The sequence below is a fragment of the Nanorana parkeri genome, unplaced genomic scaffold (genome assembly GCF_000935625.1).
Source record: "Nanorana parkeri isolate BGI_ZX_2015 unplaced genomic scaffold, ASM93562v1 scaffold58, whole genome shotgun sequence".
Taxonomy (NCBI): Eukaryota; Metazoa; Chordata; class Amphibia; order Anura; family Dicroglossidae; genus Nanorana; species Nanorana parkeri.
The window spans coordinates 1,803,515-1,805,340 of NW_017306326.1; the positions used below are offsets into that span (position 1 = coordinate 1,803,515).

General features: G+C 45.2%; 1 protein-coding gene across 13 annotated transcripts in view; it reads left to right on the top strand.

Moving 5' to 3' along the window:
• The first annotated feature begins 1,117 nt into the window (after positions 1-1,117).
• CELF4 (CUGBP, Elav-like family member 4) overlaps positions 1,118-1,826 on the top strand; it is a 965,736-nt gene continuing 965,027 nt past the window's right edge. For 4 of the 13 annotated variants that reach the window (XM_018576164.1, XM_018576156.1, XM_018576160.1 and 1 more), the window contains exon 1: positions 1,121-1,564. In XM_018576164.1, the coding sequence (XP_018431666.1) occupies positions 1,225-1,564 (340 nt within the window). In that variant the 5' untranslated portion in view covers positions 1,121-1,224. Of the gene's footprint in view, positions 1,565-1,826 lie in introns of all 13 variants that reach the window. The other 9 variants (XM_018576168.1, XM_018576167.1, XM_018576169.1 and 6 more) reach the window with 5 other exon arrangements.

Here is a 1,826-nt window from a genome sequence, read left to right on the forward strand (position 1 = left end):
AGAATTAACCCCTCATCTCCCCTCAATCCTGCTGTCGCCCTTAACCCTCTCCAGCCCCCCTTAGTTTCTCCTTCTACATCCTTTAACTCTTACACTATTAGGACTGCATGCCTTGCCATTAACCCTTGAGATTGTTGGATCTTGTTGTGCAAATCCCTTACTGAATTAACTCTTTGTGTTTCACACATGCCAACCCACACTGCCTGAACCCCTACATGACACGGTTAGAAAAGGTAATCATTTTGCTTCTGGCTATCTCACCACCAGCCCCCAATCCACCTAAACTTAATCCTTTATCCAAAGTCCTTCCTCTGCATTGTGTACACGGGATCCTTCTCTTCTATATCCCACTATTTGCTATCAATGCCACTATCTATTTGCTATCTGGACTGGTCCACTATCTATTTGCTCAGCATCCTCTTTCTTGACAGCTGTATACAAAGTATAAGGTATCCATTGATACAACATCATATTTACAATGTTCAAATATAGATAGATATATACAGCACATATTTAATAGGTGTAGATGTAGAATATAGAGGCACCGACTGGGACAATAATAGCACCACAAAACACACACACACACAATAAAAAAATCTACTAATTTATAGAGAAAGACAACACAAGACAGCACAGAGGTCTGATTAATACTTAGATTTGTCTAAGCGGTCGTTTTCCAGCCCTTGTGCTCGTTTGTTCGGGGAGAGAAGGACACAATCACACGCTTAGACCTGGGGAGCCGTCCCATTGACTCCAGCTTCTGTTTATTACAAGATCAAAAATAGGAGGAATAAAAAAAAAATAGGAAAAAAAATACAAGAAAAAAAAAAGGAATGTCCATAGAAAAAAAAAAAAAAAAGAGGGTTGATCATAATTGCACACACAAAAAAAACCCTGGAAATTCAGATAGGGGAAAGAAGGATCTTGCAGCAAAATGTAAAGCTTGCATGGCCCCCTGCTCACTGAGCACAATGGAGATTGAATAGCTTATATTTCTAGGCAGGGGCTGCTTGGAAGGTACCAACGAGTCTGGGCTGATAGGCTCTTTGCTGTGTGCCTAGAGAAAGAAGACACGCCAACCCAACACCCACCCCCCCTCAGTCTGCCTGGAACTTGAGCTGCTCCTGCCTGTTTAAACGGAAAGGACACAGATCCTGTCTGTTCAATGTATAAAAAAAAATCCCAATCAGAGCAGGCTGAGAGAGGGGGAGGCAGAGAGTGTGTATGTGTGCCAGAGAGAGAAACACCGTGTCAGAGAGAGAAAAGCCAACAGGATCCTCTATGTATATAAAGATGGCCACGTTAGCTAATGGACAAGCAGACAACATCAGCCTGAACAGCAATCACAGCAACAACCCCAACACCAACGGGCACATGAACGGATTAAACCACAGTCCCGGGAGCACTTCCACCATCCCCATGAAGGACCACGATGCCATCAAGCTCTTCATTGGGCAGATCCCTCGCAATCTGGACGAGAAGGACCTGAAGCCTCTCTTTGAGGAGTTCGGCAAGATCTATGAGCTGACAGTGTTGAAGGACAGGTTCACGGGCATGCACAAAGGTCAGCCCCCGTCTCCTTAACTTTCTGCTTGGCACATGTGGTCGGGGAGGGCAAGCTGGGGGTTGCTTGGAAAAATGTTTTTTTGTGGAGGGTGGTGGGAAGCTTATAGAGAGAACATCGGTTTAGGAAAGGGTAAGGAGCTGTTCCGGCAGCTTGGTGCTGAACTACTACTACTACCTGCCTATCATGCCTGTAACTTTTGGGTTAGGGTGAGGGATAGGAGCTGTCCTGTGCTCCAGTGCTGAGGAGGGAGCAGGCAGCA